Raw genomic sequence first — 21,432 nt, 5'->3', positions numbered from 1 at the left:
TTGCGCAAACCAATCAATATACGCTTATTGCGATTTTTTTGTACCAAAAATATGTAGAAGAATACATATCGGCCTAAACTGAGGAAACAAATTTTTTTTTATATATTTTGGGGGATATTTATTATAGCAAAAAGCAAAAAATATTGCCTTTTTTTAAAAAATGACGCTTTTTTTTGTTTATAGCGCAAAAAATAAAAACCACAGAGATGATCAAATACCACCAAAAGAAAGCTCTATTTGTGATAAAAAAGGATGTCAATTTTGTTTGGGTGCAATGTCGCATGACCGCGCAATTGTCAGTTAAAGCAACGCAGTGCCCGAATCGCAAAAAGTGCTCTGGTCAGGAAGGGGGTAAAATCTTCCGGGTCTGAAGTGGTTATAGTGCATCATAACATGTGTTTTATATACCTTACATTTCTCTCCTATTGAAGATGCAATTAAACTCTTTCGTGACCAGTGTCAAAACAAACCCTGATGACCAGTCCTATTTTGCAACTTTAACATTTGTTAACATAACTGTACATATCATCACAATTACTTTGTGTATCCAAGTTATTTGGTGGGAAATGTTAATGGATATCTCACAATTTTCTTTTTATTATCAAAACTGGTGCAAAACAGTAAAAAAAATCAGCTCACGCTGATATACGCTGGCAAAGTGGTATGGGTGCGCAAAATGACGTACCCGTACATCACTCCATCGGCGGCTAGTGGGAGCGTGTCCGCCACATGTCGCGGGAGCGTGTCCACGGGTCCCGCGTACTCGACGTCTGCTGGTGGCCCACGATCGTGGCACAGAGAGGCAGAACGTGGAGATGCCTATGTAAAAAAAGGCATTTCCTTGTTCTGCATAGCAACATGACAGGGATCTACTGCTACCAGTGACCGGGAGCAATGATCTCTGTCATGTTCTAGTGAGCCCATCCCTCCTACAGTTAGAACACACTGAGAGAACACACTTAACCCCTTGATCGCCCCCTAGTGTTTAACCCCTTCCCTGCCAGTGACATTTACACAGTAATCAGTGCATTTTTATAGCACTGATCGCTGTATAAATGCCAAAGGTCCCAAAATAGTGTCAAAAGTGTCCGATCTGTCCGCCGCAATGTTGCAGTCATGATAAAAATCGCAGATCGCCGCCATTACTAATAAAAAAACAAATAATAATAAAAATGCCATAAATCTATCCCCTATTTTGTAGACGCGATAACTTTTGCGCAAACCAATCAATATACGCCTATTGCGATTCTTTTTATCAAAAATATATAAAATAATATATATTGGCCTAAACTGAGGATTTGTTTTTTTATATATTTTTATGGGATATTTATTATAGCAAAAAGTAAAAAAAAAAAAATAATAAAATATTGCTTATTTTTCAAAATTGTCACTCTTTTTTGTTTATAGTGTAAAAAATAAAAACCACAGAGGTGATCAAATACAACCAAAAGAAAGCTCTATTTGTAGTGAAAAAAAGGAAGTCGATTTTGTTTGGGTAAAATGTTGCACGGCCATGCAATAGTCAGTTATAGTGACACAGTGCCGTATCGCAAGAAAGGTCTTGGTCAGGGAGGGGATAAATCTTTCCGGGGCTGAAGTGGTTAATGCAGTGCAGTTTTTTTCTGGAACTGGAATGCACTGGTGTGAACTATGCCATTAAAATACATATAACCTACTTTCCATGCGTTTTTGATACAGAAAAAAACTGGACTACATGTGGTGTGAACTGGCCCTTAGTGTTGATTGTAAAAAAAAAAAAATCATATAAAAACACATATAATCTAAAACAATTATTCTGCACTCTCTCCAAGAGCTTAAAGTGTAGGTTAAATGTACCTAAAGCACATAGATACAAATGGGCTTTTAGCACTTGGCACTTGTATTTTGAATGAATACAAAATATATAATACTGTGCCATTTACCACTTTACTCAGATTACAAATGGTCTTTTGTTATGCATTTAGAAGGTTTAGAATGATTAAAACAGAATTACACCCCCCCCCCCCCAAAAAAAAAAAAAAATGTAATATATTCTATCCTGTCAATCCTTAAATGTGGAGGCTGCATTATATATATTTTTTTGTCCTTTATTTTCACCTAACAGTAAGTCTGTTATTTTTCAACTCTCTTAACAGACCAAGCCATCCAGCAAAGGTGGCAGTTATGGCGTATACACACGAGCGGACTTTTCGACCAGACTGGTCCGACGGAACGAATTCGTCGGACAATCCGACTGTGTGTGGGCTTCATCGGACCTGCAGCGGACTTTTTCAGTCGAAAATCAGACGGACTTTAGATTTAAAACATGTTTCAAATAGTTGCAACGGATTTGAGTCCGGTCAAAAAATCCGTTCGTTTGTATGCTAGTCCGACGGATGAAAACCGAAGCTATGGCAGTGGCTACTGGCTATGAACTTCCTTATTTTAGTCCAGTCGTACGTCATCACGTACGAATCCGTCAGACTTTGGTGTGATCATGTGTAGCCAAGTCCGTTCGTTCGAAAGTCCGTCGGAAGTCCGTCAAAAGTCCGTCGAAAGTCCGTCGAAAGTCCGTCGAAAGTCCGTCGGAAAGACCGTCGGACCTTTAATGCCGAAAGTCCGCCCGTGTGTACACGGCATAAGAGAGTCGAGACAAACCATTTACCACTGATGCTGGGATGCTTACAATGGTCAGCTTTTATTTATTTATTGTAAAACCTTTATCCCAAAAAGTTCAGTTTTAATTTGTCAGTCATGTCCATCAAAATCTTATAGTCTATCTTACACTACCCTTTCCCCAGATTGACAATGCTGCTGTCCAAAGGTATCTCCATTACTCCTCAAATTCAGAATGGAGACACCCTAAGACAGGAAGTGTTTTATGACTCGAACTTGTGAAAAGAAAGGAAAAAACTGTTTTTCTTCATCTGTATGTTATCTCTTCCAAAAATAAACACTAGTTACAGATACCCATTAATATACAGTAAAAACTTGGATTGCGAGCATAATTCGTTCAGGAAGCATGCTTGAAATTCAAAGCACTTGTATATCAAAGCGAATTTCCCCATAACAAATAATAGAAACTGAAATGATTTGTTCCACAACCATTTATTCATAAGTCCTTCAGTTTATAGTACATATAAAAAGATTATAGTAATGTGACTAGGTTGTGTAACCATAAAATGTCCATCCACAAATGGAAGCCTCCACAAGGGGATTCAAAGCAAAATCCAACAGGAGCTACAGAGTATAAAAGAGAAGAGAGGCATCTCTAAGTGTAGCAATGCAGTTACATTTAATGAAGGTACAACATTTAACAACTCACATGGTTGATGATTAAAACAGGCACATCTAAGTATGCAGGCATCCGGGGTAAAGCTGTCCACATAGACCAGCCCTCGCACCACCGACTCTCACTGCTGTCAGTCTGCAATAGTGAACAGGAAAACTACCCTGCAGTATAGCAATCTGAAAGCGAGGCTTGAAGCGCTCGTGGAGCACAACATGGAAGGGACGACGTCAATGGTGGTGCGGAGGATGGTCTATGTGGACAGCTTTACCCAAGATGCCTGCATTCTTAAATGTGCCTATTTTAATCATCAACCATGTGAGTTTCTAAATGTTGTACCTTCATTAAATGTAAATGTATTGCTACACTTGGAGACACCTCTGTTCTCTTTTATACTCAGTTGACATGACGCTACTTGTATATCAAGACATCGCTTGTATATCAAGTCAAAATGTATTTAAAAATTATGCTTGTCTTGCAAAATGCTCTCAAACCAAGTTACTTTCAAACCAAGGTTTTACTGTACAGGTTTTCACATATCTACATTTCAAGAAATGTCTTATCAAGTAAAAAACAAATAGTAATAAGTGTTTCTATAAAAAAGCTGTGTTTTAATACAGATATGTAAAAGCCTTTATATCAATAATAAAAAGCTGAACCTTATACCTAAAGTAACATTTAATTTATACTGTATGTACATGATATTGCAGCACGTTTCTGGACACCTGACCTTCATACCTACTATATGGTTAAAAGTGTAAACCACTCCAATTTATTAAATTTGTATATTTCCATGGATTGGTCCTCATAATATTACCGCATACAAATACCTTTTGGACAATTATGTTCTTCTAACCCCGTGGCAGTAGTTTGTGGAAGGCCTTTTTCTGTTCCATCATGTGCACAAAGCCAGATCCATAAAGGCATGGTTTGAAGATTTTTGGATGGAACAACCTGAACAGAGCCCTAACTTCAACATTGGGATGGATTGAAATGCCAATTACAAGCCAGGTATTCTCTTTCAACATCAATACCTGGCCACACAGATGTTCTTTTGGCTCTATGTAGATACACATTTCTACAAACATACACTCTCCAAAATCTGTTAGAAAGGTTTACAGCCACAAACAGAGGTGGGGATGGACTCTAATAATGGCCTTTGCTTTAGAATGGGATGTCCAGCAAGCTCATATAGGTGTGATGGTCAGGTGTCCCCAAATGTTTGGCTGTGCAATGTAGCCAACATTATGTTTGTTTAGTCTTTTAAAATGTGCATTGTGTGGATCTGGTCTGGGATCATTCTTTAATTGCCCAGCAAGTATTGGGCACTACAGTCTCTTCTAACACATACAACATTACATGTGTTGCATGCACAATGAAATGCCTGTTCCTTCTTTTCTCTGGTTGCTTTATGTTGGGGAATTTGCACTGGCTAATTTAAGCTTGGTACTGAAATTGATTACAGTTCTTACAAAATATGTATGCAGCCTTTCCACGTTGCTAAATTGTAGATGTTTCTTTATCTTGCATTTTCTAGATGGAAGAGTATGAAAAAAATAACTTGCCTTTCCTGCTTTAGATCCAGGTTTTGCTATTGTGCAAGTAATCAGTGGCCCATCTTCTACAATTTTAGCTTGACATTCTTGAAGTTCCTGTTGCAAGTTTCAAACAGTGAAATATTACCAAGAATAAATTTTACCTAAATCATAACCTACATTTCTTTATCCTCATACCGTGCACTGATTTTATAACAATTTTAATGGGATTACAGATAAGAATCTAGTGTCATATAAGAGAACATTATCCTAGTAAATAGATAACATGATTTTAGTAAATGCCTTAATTGGATTACTTCTCTTAAGCCAGTATTAAAAACCAACCTAATGCAGATTAGTGTAATATAGGAAAATAATGTACCCATCCTGTCCCTTCAAACATTTTCAAGTCCAGTGGATCTCCATTTAATTTCCCATCCATCTTGATTAAGGAATGGCAGCTAGCCATAGCCTGAAGTACTAGGCCCCAGGACAAATTATTAGAGCTATTAATCAAATTCATATCCTGGAACCTGCAAAGATGTACAGAAAATTTTAGGGAACATTTCTAAAAGAGTTAAAATAAGCATATATCTAAGACATACCTAGCTGTAGAACAATTATTAATATAATAATAATTACCTTGTCCCAAATGAACACCATAAAATACGTTAAACAATAAAAATACATTAAGCCAATATTTTTTTTTTTATAAATGCCAATAAATTAAATAGGGTTCAATTCACTAAGAGTTAAATAACGGCAAATAAAATGCGGTAAAATACTGCATGCCATAAATCAGTTGTGAAAGTTCAATTCACTAAGAATTTAGTGTTAAATAAGTACAGCAGTATTCTTTCGATTGTGCAGTAACTACCGTATTTTCTCATGCAGTAATTTATTGCATGTGTCGGTGGTTAATGGTTGTTTAAGGTCATTTCCTGTGGGTAGAGCCAGGCGTTGCATAACTTCCTAAGTGAGAGACAAGAGAAGAAGCCAAACATGGTGGACTTGGTGGAGTGCATAGTAAGTTACTCCAGCGTGCTGTTTGACTGCAAACTCTGCATTGTACACCTTCATGGCTGCTCCAGCATGCTCTCTGACTGCAATCTCTGAATATATGTACACCATCGTGGTTGCTCCAGCACGCTCTGACTACAATTTCTGCATATATGTACAACATCATGGCTGCTCCAGCATGCTTTCTGAATGCAATCTCTGCATTATGTACACCCTCATGGCCATACTCCAGCATGCTGTCTGCTTGCAATATCTCTGCATATGTATACCCTCATAGGCCACCCCAGCACACTCTCAGTTTGCAAAATCTCTGCATGACACATGTATGTACATCATCATGCACTGCATACTCTTCTGTTTCCTATTTCATTTTTTTTTGTAATTCTTTCTCATTTTATATATTACAGATGCAGCATTCTGCTAATCAGGATTTGGAGGCACAATATCCTCTTTTTCCAATGATGAAGATAACATTTGCACAGTCCCCATCCCCCTCTCCCCCTTCCTCCCTCCCTCTCTCTCCCTCTCTCTCTCTCTCTCTCTCTCTCTCTCTCTCTCCCTCTCCCCCTCTCCCTCTCTCTCCCTCTGTCCCTCCCCTTTCCCTCTCCCTCCCCTTTCCCTCTCTCTCCCCTTTCCCTCTCTCTCCCTCTCCCTCCTCATCTTTTTTTTTTCCCTGCAGACCAGCACACTGTTTAGAAAAGGCACAGAGAAAACTTCATTGAAGGTAATTGAATATATTTTAATGTAATGGAAAAGTAAAATGTATACTTAACATTAATCTTTTAACACAAGTACCAAGGAAGACTGAGAAACCAAGACACTTGGCCAAACAGAAAACGTCAAATGTAAGTATTACAACAATTATACAATCAAAATTTAAATTTGAATATTAAAATGTATTCTTTTTTTTTGCAGTGAACATATCAGAAGCCAGCTTCAAACTCCAGGACAGACAAGGGGTGTGCAGTCCCATCTGGTTAATCTGGCAGAAAGAATAGATTGGTGAACATCACTGTATTTTCAACAACCAAAAGTATTGTAATGTAAAACTTTAACCATTTATTTATTTTTAGGGTTATGGTCCGATAACGATAAACAGTAGTGAAGGCAGCAGCACAGAAATTAATGACGATGTAGAAGATAAAACACAGTGGAAGAAGAGGCCAGTGACAGCAGTCAAGAAAAGGGCGCAGGGAGGTACATGAAGAAATTGATGAAAAGGAGACGGCACTGCAATAGCAGCAAAAGTGGAGAGGGGAGGAGACTTTTGTCATAGAAAATGACACAGAAGGATAAACGTGTTCAAAATTTAAGTTTACACTTTCAGAAAACATGGCAATTATCGAGCATCTGCTACCTGTGTTTGACAAATGAATCGGTCCAAAAAATGTCGAGGACAGAGTCATCGTGGAAGAGACAGCAGTGACAAAAGATTAACAAGGCAGTGAATGCAGTAGGGATTGCCCCAAGGTCTGAGGAACACGCTGGAAAATGTTATCAAGACATCAAGGGGACAATCAAGAAGAAACTTAGCACTAGTAATAAGGAAAGGTATGTATTTTAACTTTGTTTATAAGTCCGCTACAATTTTTTTTTTTTTCTTGTTTTTCCTATTTTTATTTTTATTTTTTTAGGTGTTGTGATTTTTAATGTCAGTTATCTTACTTTTTTAGCAGAAAGAAAACTGATTCTGGATTAGCCAAAACAATAGAATTCACAGATTATGAGGAGCTTCTGTTACCATACATTGATCTAGACACAGTTTCAGGAATTGGTAAGGGTTTTGACACCCCCAGTCAAAATAAAGGGGAGTAATGCAGTTTATTTGAAAAAAATGGTGCTTTTTATTGCTTGTATTGTTATTGCAGCAGTAGCATCCAAATGTTGTTTAGGTAGGTATACTGTTAAATAGATACAGTGAGACAGCTAGGTAAGTATGCTATTGATTACACACCTTGGGACAGCTAGGTAAGTATACTATTGATTAGACAACGTGGGACAGCTAGGTAATTATACGGTTGATTACACACTGTGGGACAGCTAGGTAAGAATACATAACTGGACAACGTGGGACAGCTCGGTAAGTATACTATTTAGAAGACAACTTCGGAGAATGTTTGGAAATGCCATACAAGTGGTGTTAGCCAAACTAATGAGTACAATTTTTACATGACTAACATGCCATTTTCTTGGCACATTGATGCTTTTTTTCTGATTTTCTGCAGAACTAGGAATTTAGACAGGGAACAGTTAGTATTTGATTAGGAACAAAGCGTACGTTTTCACCTAGCTCAGGAGAAACTTAGGGAAATGCAGGATAATCATTTGTACTGTATAACAGATCAGCTCAAGGACATAAATGTTTTGTTTAAAAGATTTCCTCAACCAAACTTCAGAGTTTTGTAGTTCCAAAATGGTGTTATTAAGATAGTCTAGAATGTTATGTGTCTCCTGTCAAAAGTATTATTCCAGTGACAGCAGTCAAAAGAATGATTCAGGTTTTGATCTCTCCTTGCGGTAGAGCCTAGATTTTCAGCCTTTTTTTTTTTATTTCTTTTTGTTTCATGTAAGTTTTTTATTATAACATTTGACGTTATACCACTGTTTTATTTTTCCATTGCTCAAAATATATTTTTTAATATAACTTTTTGTACAGGTTTTTGTACTAGGAGCCATTCAAATTTGAACACCCTTTTCAGATTTATGTCTCCTGATGCTTGGTACTCCAAGCTGTGTCATTACTATGTTGAACGATTTTAACTGACGCTGTCTGGCACTATTTTCTCTATACATTTCAAAAAAAATTTGTTTTTTTCTAAATGTATGGCTTACTCGAGCATCTCTAAGTGCTGATCACTGGTCTCTTCTGTGCTGTCCATAAAATAAAAATAAAAACATTTTCAGGGGGGCAGGAGGCGGAGCCTAGCGGAGCAGACATGCATTGTTAGAGCTCCACACCGCTGAGGAGAGAAGAGAAGGACAAAGCGGAGCCTGCAGGCTCAAAAGGTACCCATTTGAACCTTTTTGCCCCAGGGAACAAACTGTGAAAGTTTGGGCAGGAAATATGGTACTGGGAGGAAACCGTGGCAGAAATAAAAATCATCTCACAAAAAGCTCACAGGCACTCACTGCAACTAAAGCAGCTCCAGTCACCTCACAAGATACAGCATCAGGGCGCTCTCACAGACAGAAAATGTCACAGCAAGACTCTCCATTTGAGTCAGATACAGAACAAATCCTCTCACAAACTTCTCCACAAGCCTCCTCAGTATCCCCAGTAATATTATTACAATTTGAAAAGATGCTTCATAAGGCTTTAAAACAAACCTCAGACCAAATAACAAAAAGCCTAACCAAAGAAATAAGAGAGCTGGGAAACCGCACCGCAGCCTTAGAAATAAAAATGGATGAAATTGGAATTACAACCCAAGAAAATATAACAGAATTGGAACAATTAAAAAAAGAGAATTTAATACTTCAAACTAAGCTCGAAGATTACGAAAATAGAGCCAGACGTTCAAACTTGCACATAAGGGGAATACCTGAAACTGTGACAGACCTGCAATCTACTATTACTGCTCTATTACAAGAACTAAAGCCAGATATCCCTATTGAACGTTTAGAACTGGACAGAGTACACAGAGCCCTCACAGCCAAAAAGAAAGATGGACCCCCACGTGATATAATCACAAAATTTCATTATTACAGAACGAAAGAACAAATACTAATTGCTGCAAGAGAAAAAAAGGAACTTAATTTTCAAGGACACAATTATCAAATTTTTGCTGACCTATCCCAACTTACTATTACTAAAAGACGATCCATGAAACCCCAACTAATGGAACTGCAACGCCACAACATTATGTATCAATGGGGCTTCCCCTTTTCAGTCAGATTTAACTACCAAGGTACAATTTACAGAAGCAGATCAGCAGATGAACTACAACAAACCCTTTTAAAATTAAATCTGACAGAACCCACAAGCAGCAACACTCCCACACGCAGAAGAATGGCGTCATCTTCACCTTCAGGCAGCACTCAGAAAATTTCAGAACAAAATGGGAATCATCATTCTCACAAAAGAGGCCGTTATGCCACATCATCCATGGACCAAGAAGATTCAATGGACTGACATCCTAATTCCTGATATCTCTTCATTTATTATACTAAGAGATGGTTCTCTATAAAAAACCTATATTTATAACTGAATGTAACTGCATTCTGATAGTCAGACACTGTGTGGGATCATGTTACATTCTAGTTATATTTCTTATTACTTCTGATTCATATAGCCTTAGAATATATAAGTGAAATAAGGAAATTCTTGTTCAGTTATATATTATCAGGTAATAACAATAGATTTATTACTTTTTAGGACAAATATGTTCAATAATCCAGAAGTAATGGAAGCTTTTTCTTTCTTTTCTTAAAACAAATATATTATTACCTAACTAGTTCCTAGAATTATGTTTTTGTTTATTCTAATCTGAAGCAATACAACCTCAATTTTAAGAGTTAACATATCTAAACAGTTACATATGAATAAAATATGTAATTGTTTACTCTAAAAGGGTTAAAATCCCAAAATAATTCAAACTATCTTCATCAATACCAAAGTTATTAACAGTACCTTTCTAACTGAATTATTTAGCCTAGGGCAAGACTAACCATATACAACCACCCTGGAATAAATAATTTCAACAAAAACTATATTCTGCACTCCAATTAATGAAACATCATTTTGATGTCTTTTGACATAGCACTTCTCTCCTGTAAGCGGAAGATCCGTGTACCCCCATTAGCCCTCCTCATTCTCCCAACCATATTATGTGGGAGTGTGACGAAGGCACTTATTCCCCTGAGAGAGATATTTATTCTCTTTCACGGGTAAATTGTGATTACTTGCAAAAAATAATTAATACAATGTATCATCTAATCTCATATGTTTTTTGTTTACTCTTTACTCCAGAATTCACTGGTTTCTTTTCTATCTATTCATCTCTTCAGTCCACACAGGTTGATCTGCGCAGTCAGCTCTGCATAACAAAAAGTAAGTCAAAACTATTTGATCTATTGCCATGGCACCACTGAATATACTTTCCCTGAATGTTCAGGGAATAAATGTCCCTCAAAAAAGGACCAAAGCCTTCCGTACTTTCCATAACAAGAAGGCTCACATAGTATGCCTCCAAGAAACACACTTCACCAAAGATTCTACTCCAAAATATATTTCTCCTTTTTATCAACAAATTTACACGGCTTCTGCCTGTACCAAGCAAAGGGGAACTCTAATTGCATTTCACCGATCCACACCATTCACCTTATCATCAGAAATTAAAGACCCAGAAGGTAGATACCTGATACTCATGGGTTATATAATGGATACAGCAATCACGGTGATTTCCTACTATGCTCCTAACAAACAACCTACACCATTCCTCTCACATATATTACAAGTGATTAATACACACAAAATAGGAACAGTGATAATGTGTGGGGATTCGAACCAGGTCCTCCACCCATTTCTAGATAAATCACCTTTTACACCATCCAAAATAACCTCTAGATTACCTTTTTCTCAACTTCTTTCCAAATACAATCTGGTAGATTCATGGAGAGAAAGTAACCCAATGAAAAAGAAATTCACTTATTTCTCGCACCCTCATCAAACCTTCACCAGAATAGATCATATTTTTCTAACAATAGGAATGATACCAGAAATTATTGCATCAGATATAATTCCGATTCCGTGGTCTGACCATAATGCAGTATACACTACTATAGCCTCAGCCATACCAAAAGCGCATGACCCAACGTGGTACTTACCGGACATAATGCTCAAACACCCACTACATCAGATGGCCATTGAACAAGCTTTAAAGGAATACATATCAATTAATAATACAACAGACATCTCCCCAATAACACTGTGGGAAGCTCATAAGCCTGTCTTGCGTGGTACAATACAAAGACAAATGGCACTATTTAAACAGGAACGCAAAAATCTAGCAAAAAAACTAGAACTCAATTTTAATGCAGCCTACATATCATTTCAAGATAATCCATATCAGAGTACAAAATCTCATCTGGAAAAATCTAGATTGGAATACGATCTATTTCTCACTGAGTCAGTTGATAAATCCCTCAAACGTTCCAAACACAATTTCTACATGAATACAAACAAACCAGGTACATATTTGGCTCGGGCATTAAATTCAACTAACAAATCTTTCAAACCAATACGTTTGAAATTATCAAAAAATGTTTACACTTGTAATCCAGTTAAAATAGTCCATACATTTCACTCACATCTCGCAACTTTATACAAGACAAACAATGAATTTAATCCTACAGAAGCTGAATCCTTCTTCTCAAAAATAACCTTACCTGAGTTATCTCAGAATCAAAAAAGCAGTTTGGATGAGCCTATAACTATAGATGAAGTTGCTAACGTCATAAAAGACCTAAAACTTAACAAAAGACCAGGCCCAGACGGCTACTCGGCTTTATACTATAAAACATTCTCAGAAATACTCTCTCCCATTCTCACTGAAACTTTTAACAAACTTCTAGATGGACATTCTTTTCGGCAAGAAACACTAATGGCAATTGTTTGTATGATCCCAAAACCCCTTTCTGATGATACTTCCTGTGTGAATTATCGGCCTATCTCTCTGTTAAACCTCGATATTAAATTATTAGCAAAAATAATAGCAAAACGCCTCAATAGCATTATAGGAAAATTAATACATAGAGATCAAGTAGGCTTCATGCCAAATAGACAGGCAGGCGATAATATACGCAGGGCAGTGTTATTGGCACATATTGCTAAAAAACGGAAAATCCCTTTATGTTTTCTATCTCTCGATATTAAGAGGGCATTTGACACAGTATCCTGGCAATATATGCAATATTCATTACAAAAATGGGGTTTTGGACCCCACTTTTTAACATGGATCAAAGCATTATATAATAAACCCAAAGCCTATATAAAATATGCTGGATACAAATCTGAAGCCTTTAATATCGAAAGAGGTACCCGACAGGGTTGCCCATTATCTCCCTTATTATTTGCCCTTATACTCGAACCCATGGCCCAATACATCAGAACAAACCAAACTATAACTGGCATTGAAGTAGGAGGTATTACACACAAATGATGTATATTTGCAGACGATATATTACTTTTTCTATCATCACCACAGGTCTCTGGTCCTAACTTAAGACCAGCTCTTGATGGATTTGCAGCCCTATCCGGCCTTATGATTAATCCTAAGAAATGCCTAGTGCTTAATATTTCACTCACAAACATGGAATTGATCCCGGCTAGGGCTGCACTCCCATTCACATGGGCAGAAAAATCAATCCCATATCTTGGAATTCATTTAACAGCATCTCATTCTGACTTATTCTCAACCAATTATCCTCCTGTATTAAGACAGATCACAAATCTAATAAATAAATGGTCGCAACTTCCTTTATCCTGGATAGGGAAGATTAATGCAATCAAAATGACTATTCTACCCAAATTGCTTTATCTATTCAGAGTCCTCCCTATTCCAATTCCTTCCTATTTTTTGAGAATAGTACAAAAAAGAGCAACTTCGTTTATATGGGGCTCTTCTAAACCACGTATACCTATACACACACTACATCTTCCCAAAAATAAAGGAGGTCTGGGATACCCTAATTTTACTAACTACTACAGAGCAGCACATTTGGCCAGTCTGTCCAAATACCATGCAAAACAGGAAATCCCATTATGGGTATTTATAGAGGCTTCAGAAAATGACCCTCTATTAATATCAAATTTATTATGGCTTGATCCTAAAGACCGCTTTAAAATTCATAATCCCATAACTAAACACTTCTTATCTCTCTGGGATAAACTAAAAACCAAATATCAGTTACAATCTCCACACAATCCTCTCCTTTCTTTTATCAGAAATACGGCCTTTTATCCGGCATGGATCTACCCAAATTCTTTTAAAGCTTGGACAACATCAGGCATTCAGACACTAAATGACTTCATAGCATCTAAATCATTCCTTTCATTCCCATCGCTTAGAGAAAAATATGATCTACCAAACTCTGAGATATTTAGATATCTCCAAATCAAAAATTTCTATACACCATTCCTAAAGGGGGATACACCATTATCCCAATTATCCATTTTTGAATCAATCTGTACAAAAGATCCATTTGCTAAAGGTACAATTTCATCACTTTATAATCAATTATATGGAGTAGCAAATCTTAATAAACCCTCTTACGTTCAGAGGTGGGAGGAGGACCTGGGACGAACTTTAGAAGACACGGACTGGTCTAACATATGGCTCACATCTAAGTCATCTTCACCCAACATCTTAGCACTGGAGACAAATTATAAAGTCCTAACTCGCTGGTACCTTGTACCCGCTAGAGTGGCAAAATATTCACCTAATACCTCAACTCTTTGTTTTCGAGGATGCCCAGAAATAGGCACATATTTACACATATGGTGGACGTGCCCAGTAATCCAAACCTTCTGGAAGGAAGTCTTCGTGATTGCATCTAAAATATTTAAAAAAATAATACAACCAGATCCATATTTAACTTTACTTAATCTAAAACCGGAATGGTTAACACTCTCTCAATTCAAACTTATGATCCAACTAATAACGGCTGCAAAACAAACAGTGGCCAAGGCATGGAAATCTCCTACATTGGTACTAGCAGAAACAATTCACAGAATGAATAATACAATGTCCCATGCTAAGATGGTAGCCATCGATCAAAATCAAATTCCAAAATTTGAAAAACTTTGGCATCCTTGGATAAAACAACAGTTCCTGTCAAACTTCAATGACTCTGTCCTGTTGCCATGGTAACAGATTAAATGACTTACAGAGACACTCATTCTAAGGCTTCAAAGAGAACTAAAAAGAATAATAAACTGACGAGCGGGACAACCTTGTGGACCATACCTCTACCTTTCAACCCTTTTTCTTCTTTCTCTTTCCTTTTCTCCACCTTACGATTAAAGCTCATTATCAGAATTTATTTGACCTATATACACTCTACTTGTAAACAATATGTATAGTAGGTATAAATCATTTAAATACCTACAAAAGTAACTAAGGAAATGATATATATCTTTAATTTAGGTTTACGTGAGCCCAATGTTTAATATTTGAAATTTCATGATATTTACCTATATAAACCCTACTGTAAAACAATGAGCTTACTTTATAGATCCTTGTAAACTTACTTTATGTATCTTTATAACATTGTATACTCAATAAACTTCTTTTGACAAGGAAAAATAAAAACATTTTGTGAACTGTTTTACAGTTTTTTGTACTAGGAGGCATTGAAATTTGAACATCCTTTTAAATGTATGCCTGATGCTTGGTACCCCAAGCTGTGTCATTACCATGTGGAACACATTTGACTGAAGCTGCCCTGCACTCCTTTCAAGTACCATACATTCATAAAAATGTTGGTTTTTCTAAATGTATGTCTTACTCGAGCATTTCTAAGTGCTCATCACTGGTCTCTTCTATGCTAAAAATGTGAACTGTGAATTGTGAACTGTTTTACAGTTTTTTGTACTCAGAGACATTGAAATTTGAACATCAATTTATGTCCCCTGATGCAGTGATGCTTGGTACCCCAAGCTGTGTCATTACCTGCTGCATATGTTTATATTGTGTAAACTAAAGAAAACTTGAATATTTTTTTTTAAATTCCTATCCAAGTTTACCTTGTTGTAATGCAGTATATAACCGAAAGTATTACAATGGCCGCTTCAAGAGGTCACTTCTAGCTGGAGTAATTGTTAAGGTCCATTGTTGCACTTTTGTTAGGAATATTTACATTCACAATCATTTTTATATATTTTTTTAAAAAAGCTTGATGTTCAACCAAAGTTTGAATTTATGCAGCAGTACTGTTATGCCTTTTTGATGTAATGAAAAAAAAATACTTGTGTACTTGGGGTGTATAATGCCACATTTTACTGTGTCCACTGTTGGTGAAATAGTGATCACTGTCTGTGGGTCCTTTGTGGGTTGAATTTGGCCCCTCTCAGAGGGTAGTATTGCACGATTTTCCCCTCACTGTGGGTGCAATTAGGCCCCTCTCTGTGGGTCTACTGTGGGTTTAATTAGGCCCCTTTTGTGTGAATCCTCTGTGGGTGAAAATAGGCCCTCTGTGGATTGAATTAGGCTCTCTGTGGGTGGAATTGATCCCCCTTCCTGTGGATCCTCTGTGGATTGATTTGGGCTCTCTGTTCCTGGAATTAGCCCCCTCAGTGAGGGTAGTATTGCACAACTGTCTATTAGTGGAATAATACCCCTTTCTGTGCGTGGAATAGTACCCCTTTCTGTGTGTTGAATAAGGCTCCTTTCTGTGGGTGGAATTCGTACCCTTTCTGTGGGTGGAATTCGGCTCCTTTCTGAGGGTATTATTGCACCCCTTTATGTGGGTCAAATGGTATTTCTTCCTGTGGGTGCAATTAGGCCTCCTTTATGTGGGTGGAATCTGTGGGTAAGTACTGTGCCCTTTCTGCAGGTAGATTACTGTCCCATTTTTGTTCTATTTGTGAGGAACATGTATTAAACTGACTAATACCCATTTGTGTGGGTGTATGTTATAATGCCCATTTGTGTAGGTTTACTGGTGAAGAATATTGCTTATTTGAGTGTGTGTCCAGGGGTAACAGAGTCCCCCTTTTTGAATGTTACATGTAAATCGTTCTTTATTTATGCATGTCATGGTGCTACTGCTATGTAAAGACCACATGTGTCCATATTTGTTTTGGTTGTATTTTTCTTACATGTTGTGCTGGTTCAATTTGGCTGAAAACTAATAAAAAAAATAATTTGACCTTTTTATTGTCTTCAATTTATTAAGTCTACTTTACTATTAAATTGTGTTGTATATATCTATTGGTATTGGCAGCACATAAGTAGAGCTAGTGTTCTACTAATCAGCTAGCACCACTCTACCCCAGCAAACCCTGAAAAATACAAAACAGCATGTGCCCATGTGCATTCTATGCACAGGACACATTTTTACATTGGAAAAATTACACTTTTGTCATATTTAAATTGTAACTCACCAAGTAAAATACTGGTTGATCAGCTGCTGACAACAGGCATTCCCGAAAGGTTTGGGTGATATTTCTGCCACAGAAATGTCCTTTTCATCCTCCATCATCTCCACATCTATACCCTCCAGCAGTCCTGCATGCCGGACGATGTTATGGAGGATGCAGCAGGCAAGGAACATGTCCCCCACTTTCCCCTGAGCATACTTCAGGAACCCACCCGATAACAAGTACAGATACAGTGGAACTGACTCTTCAGGACAACAAAGGTCTGCTCTATCACAATCTGGATCCTGGAGTGGGCTTGGTTGTACCATGCCTGGGCTCAAGACGTACAGTAGGTGACAGGTGTGAAAAGCCAAGGGAGGCATGGATACCCAGAATCACCTACTGTAAGGAATAAACAAAAAATGTAAGTTGCAATTAGGTTTTCCAAAACAATAGCATTGTAGGGAATAAATTGGAAAGAGGGGCACATTACTGAGAGCTTGTAGAGGTGAGGCGTGAATTGGAAAGAGTGAGCACATTACTGAGCAGTCACCGATATGAGCTTTCAGAGGTGAGACATGCATCTGAAAGAGGGGACACATCACTGAGCAGTCACAGGTAAGAGCCATGAAATGATCCTACAGGTATGTAAACAAACTTGAATGCAAGAAAACATTTATGAGGATATTCCACTACTTACCGAGTAGCCAGCCATGAGGGAATGAGTCCTTTTTAAAATTCTCAAACAGCTGTGACCGTCAGAGAATATGTGTATCGTGGACTAACTCCAGGAATCCGGTCACCACATCCCTGATGAGGATCTGGGTGTCGCACACCACCTGTATGTTCATGGAGTGGTAGCCCCTGGTAAATGTGCTCCTTCTTGCTCGGGGGAAAGAGGGGGAAATGGGTGCAATCTATAGCGTCCATTACATTGAGGATCAAAGGCATGCCATAAAAGCCCCCTTTAATACGATCCCATTCCTGGTGAAATGCAGGCATATAGATGAAGGTGGGCCTGATCTCACAAAATCCTTCCAACAGTCTTCCAAGGACCCGTAAAAAAGATGTCCGTGAAACACCAACTGCATCGCCAGCCACTATCTGGTATGATACCATGGGCCTCTGGCAATTTGGCGTTCTGGGTAAGATGAGTGTTTTGGGGGGTACCCACAGCCGATGCTCATTTTACATTATATTATGCTATTTTAAATACTGTTATATGTTCTGTTTGACTAATGTATGTTCTCTTTATCTCATAGCAGTATGATAATCGCCTTATAATCCTTGTGTATATGTACAATATAGCTCCTGAAGAAGCGGTAAATGTGATCCGCGATATATGTAGAGCAACCAATTCACAGATGGTGTCAATGTTTTAGTCGCCACAGTTTGGTGTGTCCACAAACTAAAGCTTCTTTGATTATCATTGTCGGTTTTAATACTCTATTGTTAAATTTTAATAAAATGTATCAAATATATTATTTATGACTGTCTATTTCAGTCGTTGTACAGTACCACTAAAGTCCACTATAGCCTCTCTTTCTCAATTTCTTCTTGGTATGATGCCTTGCCCAGGAAGTGCAGCATGGCCAGCAATTTGGTCATGCCTGGGATTGCATGACTCCTCTGGGTGATGGTTTCCAGGTACATCCGCAGCCTCACATTGGACATGAGGATCAGCTCCTTTGTTAGCTAGAACTTCCTCAGCACCTAATGTTCACTGAAGTCATCCAGTAAGGTCCTCTCAGGGAGTCATCAGTACAACCCTCCTCCTCTGACGCCTCCTCTGCAGGTTGAACTGGAAAAGGTTGCTCTCAAATAGCTCCATTGGGGACAAAATACCAGCAACTCGCTCTCTAGTCTCCAGTACCACCTACTCCAACAGGAAATACCCCACTGGTTACCACCAGCAAATGGGAGATGTTAAGTACTGCTCCTTTTTTTAGATTCTTTTTTTTTTGGCGAATTTGACTTAACCGAGTACCACACAATTTTTTGTGACATTTACAGACACATTTTTTTTTATTTCGTTATTTACTGCAAAATTGTTATTTTTTTCTTTAGTGAATTGTACTTAAATTGCAATAATTTATGCAAATGAGTAACATGATATCCTTATTGCATGCCGTAAACATTGGTGAATTGACCACATAGGGGTTGTTTTACTAAAGGCAAATCCACTCTGCACTACAAGTGCACTTGAAAGTACACTTGGAAGTGCAGTTGCTGTAAATCTGAGGGGAAGATCTGAAATGAGGGGAAGCTCTGCTGATTTTATCATCCAATCATGTACAAGCAAAAATGCTGTTTTTTAAATTTTCCTTGCATGTCCCCCTCAGATCTACAGCGACTGCACTTCCAAGTGCACTTGCGGTGCACTTGGGGTGCAAAGTGGGTTTGCCTTTAGTAAATAAACCCCATAGTTTCTTAAGCCTCCCAGGAGATGCTATGTTGATAACTCTGTGCTTAAATTTCCGCTCATCTGATGTAACAAGGAAACCCTATTCTCCCTGTTATTTATTTAATCAAAATCAGGAGATCATATAGCTTGTAATGGAAATACCCCTCTTAGCCAGAAAAGTAGGAATAGAGTGAGCAGGAACATAGCCAGGATCTATTGCAGGATGATGTCACACGTTTCCAAAAAAATATACAAGACCAAAAAGGTGACATAGCCCAGCTACCTTTACGTATAAACAAAATATTACTTTTTTTAAGGCTACTCTTTATTATTGAGGAAGATATGTGGAGTGCAGCATTGATAGATGGAAGACGGATCACAGAGAATCTGAGCTATGAATGCCATGTGTGAGCCAGTAACACATATATAGACGTATAGACATTGATGCAAATCAGATCGGATAGGTGAGTGTGTAATCAAATGGTGAAGGTGGTGGTTTTAAGAAATTAAATGATATAGAAAGTTACCAACTTCTCATGGTTAACGAAAAGTTCTCTGGATTTTGATAGATCTGCTATCGGAAGCCATCAAGAGACTGATAATTTTAATATGCTTGAACATTTAAACTGTATGATTACATGTTTGCTGTTAGCAGTACTTAGAGAGTACCAACTTTGTGTTTTTTCCCCTTTCTGGAAAACACTGTAATATACAGTGCCTTGAAAAAGTATTCCTACCCCTTGACATTTTCTACATTTTGTCATGTTACAACCAAAAATGTAAATGTGGCACATAATTGTGAAGTGGTAGGAAAATGATAAATGGGTTTAATTTTTTTTAAAAATAAATATTTAAAAAGTGTGGCGTGCATTTGTATTCAGCCCCCTTTACTCTGATACCCCTAACTAAAATCTAGTGGAACCAATTTCCTTCAGAAGTCACTAAGTCACCTAATTAGTAAATAAGAGTCCACCTCTGTGTAATTTAATCTCAGTATAAATACAGCTGTTCTGTGAAGCCCCCAGAGGTTTGTTAGAGAACCTTAGTGAACAAACAGCATCATGAAGGCCAAGGAACACACCAGACAGGTCGGGGATGAAATTGTGGAGATGTTTAACGCAGGGTTAGGTTATAAAAAATATCCCAAGTTTTGAACACCTTACGGAGCACTGTTCAATCCATCATCCGAAAATGGAAAGCGTATGGCACAAACCTACCAAGACATGGTAGTCCATCTAAACTGACAGGCTGGGCAAGGCGAGCATTAATCAGAGAAGCAGCCAAGAGGCCCATAGTAACTCTGGAGGAGCTGCAGAGATCCACTACTCAGGTGGGAGAATCTGTCAACAGGAAAACTAATAGTCATGCACTCTGGCCTTTATGGAAGCGTGGCAAGAAGAAAGCCATTGTTGAAAGAAAGCCATAAGAAGTCCTGTTTGCAGTTTGCGAGAAGCCATGTGGGGGACACAGCAAACATGTGGAAGAAGGTTCTCTAGTCAGATGAGACCTAAATTGAACTTTTTGGTCTAAAAGCAAAATGCTATGTGTGAAGCAGAAAAACGAACACTGCACATCACCCCGATCTCCACCGTGAAACATGGTAGTGGCAGCATCATTTTGTGGGGATGCCTTTATTCAGCAGGGTCAGGGAAGCTGGTCAGAGTTGATGAGAAGATGGATGGAGCCAAATACAGGGCAATCTTAAAAGAAAACCTGTTATAGTCTGCAAAAGACTTAAGACTGGGGTGGAGGTTCACCTTCCAGCAGGACAACATCCCTAAACATACAGCCAGATCTACCATAAAATGGTTTAGATAAAAGCATATTCATGTGTTTGAATGGCCCAGTCAAAGTCCAGACCTAAATTCAATTGAGATTCTGTGGCAAGATACAAATAGGATCAGTAGTTAGCGGATCCCACCATCTCCTCCGCCTGCTACACAGACTCATCCCCTTCATCCCAGAAGAGGACAAAGCGGCAGTTGTGGGAACAATCATCAATTCCCGACTCGACTATGCAAATTCGCTCTACGTAGGACTACCCCAATATCAGCTTGCGCGCTTGCAACTCATCCAAAACACGGCGGCAAGACTGTTAACAGGAAAAAAACCCTGGGAATCCATT

The 21,432-nt window shown here is 38.1% G+C and overlaps 1 protein-coding gene across 2 annotated transcripts in view; it reads right to left on the bottom strand.

The window, feature by feature from the left end:
• LOC141139853 (probable cation-transporting ATPase 13A4) overlaps positions 1–21,432 on the bottom strand; it is a 203,175-nt gene that overhangs the window by 58,229 nt on the left and 123,514 nt on the right. For both annotated transcript variants that reach the window (XR_012243820.1, XM_073626383.1), the window contains exons 14-15: positions 5,186–5,336; positions 4,834–4,920 (exon numbers count right to left, since the gene is read on the bottom strand). Coding sequence is in view for 1 of the 2 variants with exons in the window: in XM_073626383.1 (XP_073482484.1) it covers positions 4,834–4,920; positions 5,186–5,336 (238 nt within the window). In the remaining variant the exon portion in view is untranslated. The remainder of the gene's footprint in view (positions 1–4,833; positions 4,921–5,185; positions 5,337–21,432) is intronic.

This window comes from Aquarana catesbeiana, linkage group LG04 (genome assembly GCF_042186555.1).
Source record: "Aquarana catesbeiana isolate 2022-GZ linkage group LG04, ASM4218655v1, whole genome shotgun sequence".
NCBI lineage: Eukaryota > Metazoa > Chordata > Amphibia > Anura > Ranidae > Aquarana > Aquarana catesbeiana.
This window is presented reverse-complemented; position numbering and strand designations above follow the sequence as displayed.